At 51.8% G+C, this 1,277-nt stretch overlaps 1 protein-coding gene across 1 annotated transcript in view; it reads right to left on the bottom strand.

Moving 5' to 3' along the window:
* EFNA2 (ephrin A2) overlaps positions 1-1,277 on the bottom strand; it is a 47,179-nt gene that overhangs the window by 7,458 nt on the left and 38,444 nt on the right. The window contains exon 2 of the mRNA XM_015651704.3: positions 888-1,177. Coding sequence (XP_015507190.1) covers positions 888-1,177 — 290 coding nt within the window. The remainder of the gene's footprint in view (positions 1-887; positions 1,178-1,277) is intronic.

Raw genomic sequence — 1,277 nt, 5'->3', positions numbered from 1 at the left:
GGGAGAGCACAGGAATCACATGGGAGAGCATGGAATTACATGGGAGAACATGGAATTACATGGGAGAACATGGAATTACATGGGAGAACACAGGGATACATGGGAGAGCAGAGAAATTATATGAGAGAGCATGGAATTACATGGGAGAGGACAGGAATTACATGGGAGAGCATGAAATTACATGGGAGAGCACAGGAATTACATGGGAGAACATGGAATTACATGGGAGAGCACAGGAATTACATGGGAGAGGACAGGAATTACATGGGAGAGGACAGGAATTACATGGGAGAGGACAGGAATTACACAAGAGCATGGGAATAGATGGGAGAAGATAGGAATTCCATGTGAGAGCATGGAAATGTGAGAGGATGGAAATTACATGGGAGAGCACAGAAATACATAGGAGAACATGGGAATAGATGGGAGAGGACAGGAATTCCATGTGAGAGCATGGAAATATAAGCGAGAGGATGGGAATTACATGGGAGAGCATGGAAATGTAAGTGAGAGGACAGGAATTCCATGTGAGAGCATGGAAATATAAGTGAGAGGATGGGAATCACATGGGAGAGCACGGGAATATTTTTGAGGGCACAGGAATACACAGGAGATCCTGGGAACGCTGCCTGGGGCTGGGGCCATTCCCAGTGCCATTCCCACCGGGATGAGACCAGTGCCTCTGGAGAGCCTTGGTCACTCTCCATGCCCAGAACTGTGACACAGCCCCAGCGAAAGGGACATTTGCCCTGAGCTGCAAACCCTGCAGGTTCGGGATGAATCCACAGCATTTTGAGCCAAAATTTTTGCCCAAAATTTTTGGGTCAAAAACCCAGCCACCAGCACACCCCTGGGACACTCCCACCCCGTTCCCTAGCACCACTCACAGATGTAGTAGTACTCGTGGCCGGGTCGGAACTCAAAGCCCAGCGAGAAGGGCGTGAAGAGCTGGAACTTCTCGGAGAACTTGAGGGGCCCGTTGGGGGAGTCGGGGCGGTTGCACTCCCAGCGCTTGAAGCCGCGCTGCCGGTGGTCGCAGGACGCGTGGCCCTCGTAGTTGACCATGTAGAGGATGTACCTCTCCATCCGCTCCGGCAGCGGCTCCTCGTAGTGCGGGCAGTAGATGTCCAGGTAGTCGTTGATGCTCACCTCCACCGTGTAGTCCCCGCGGTGGAACCTGAGGAGAAGTTGGGTCACAGGGTCAGCAACTCGCCCTCGTTAGCGTTGGGGAGCACACAATCATGGAATGATGATTATCATCATCATCAGCATCATCA

The sequence above is a fragment of the Parus major genome, chromosome 28 (assembly GCF_001522545.3).
Source record: "Parus major isolate Abel chromosome 28, Parus_major1.1, whole genome shotgun sequence".
Lineage (NCBI taxonomy): Eukaryota > Metazoa > Chordata > Aves > Passeriformes > Paridae > Parus > Parus major.
The sequence above is the reverse complement of the archived record's forward strand: the minus strand, read 5'-3'. Positions and strand labels throughout refer to the sequence as shown.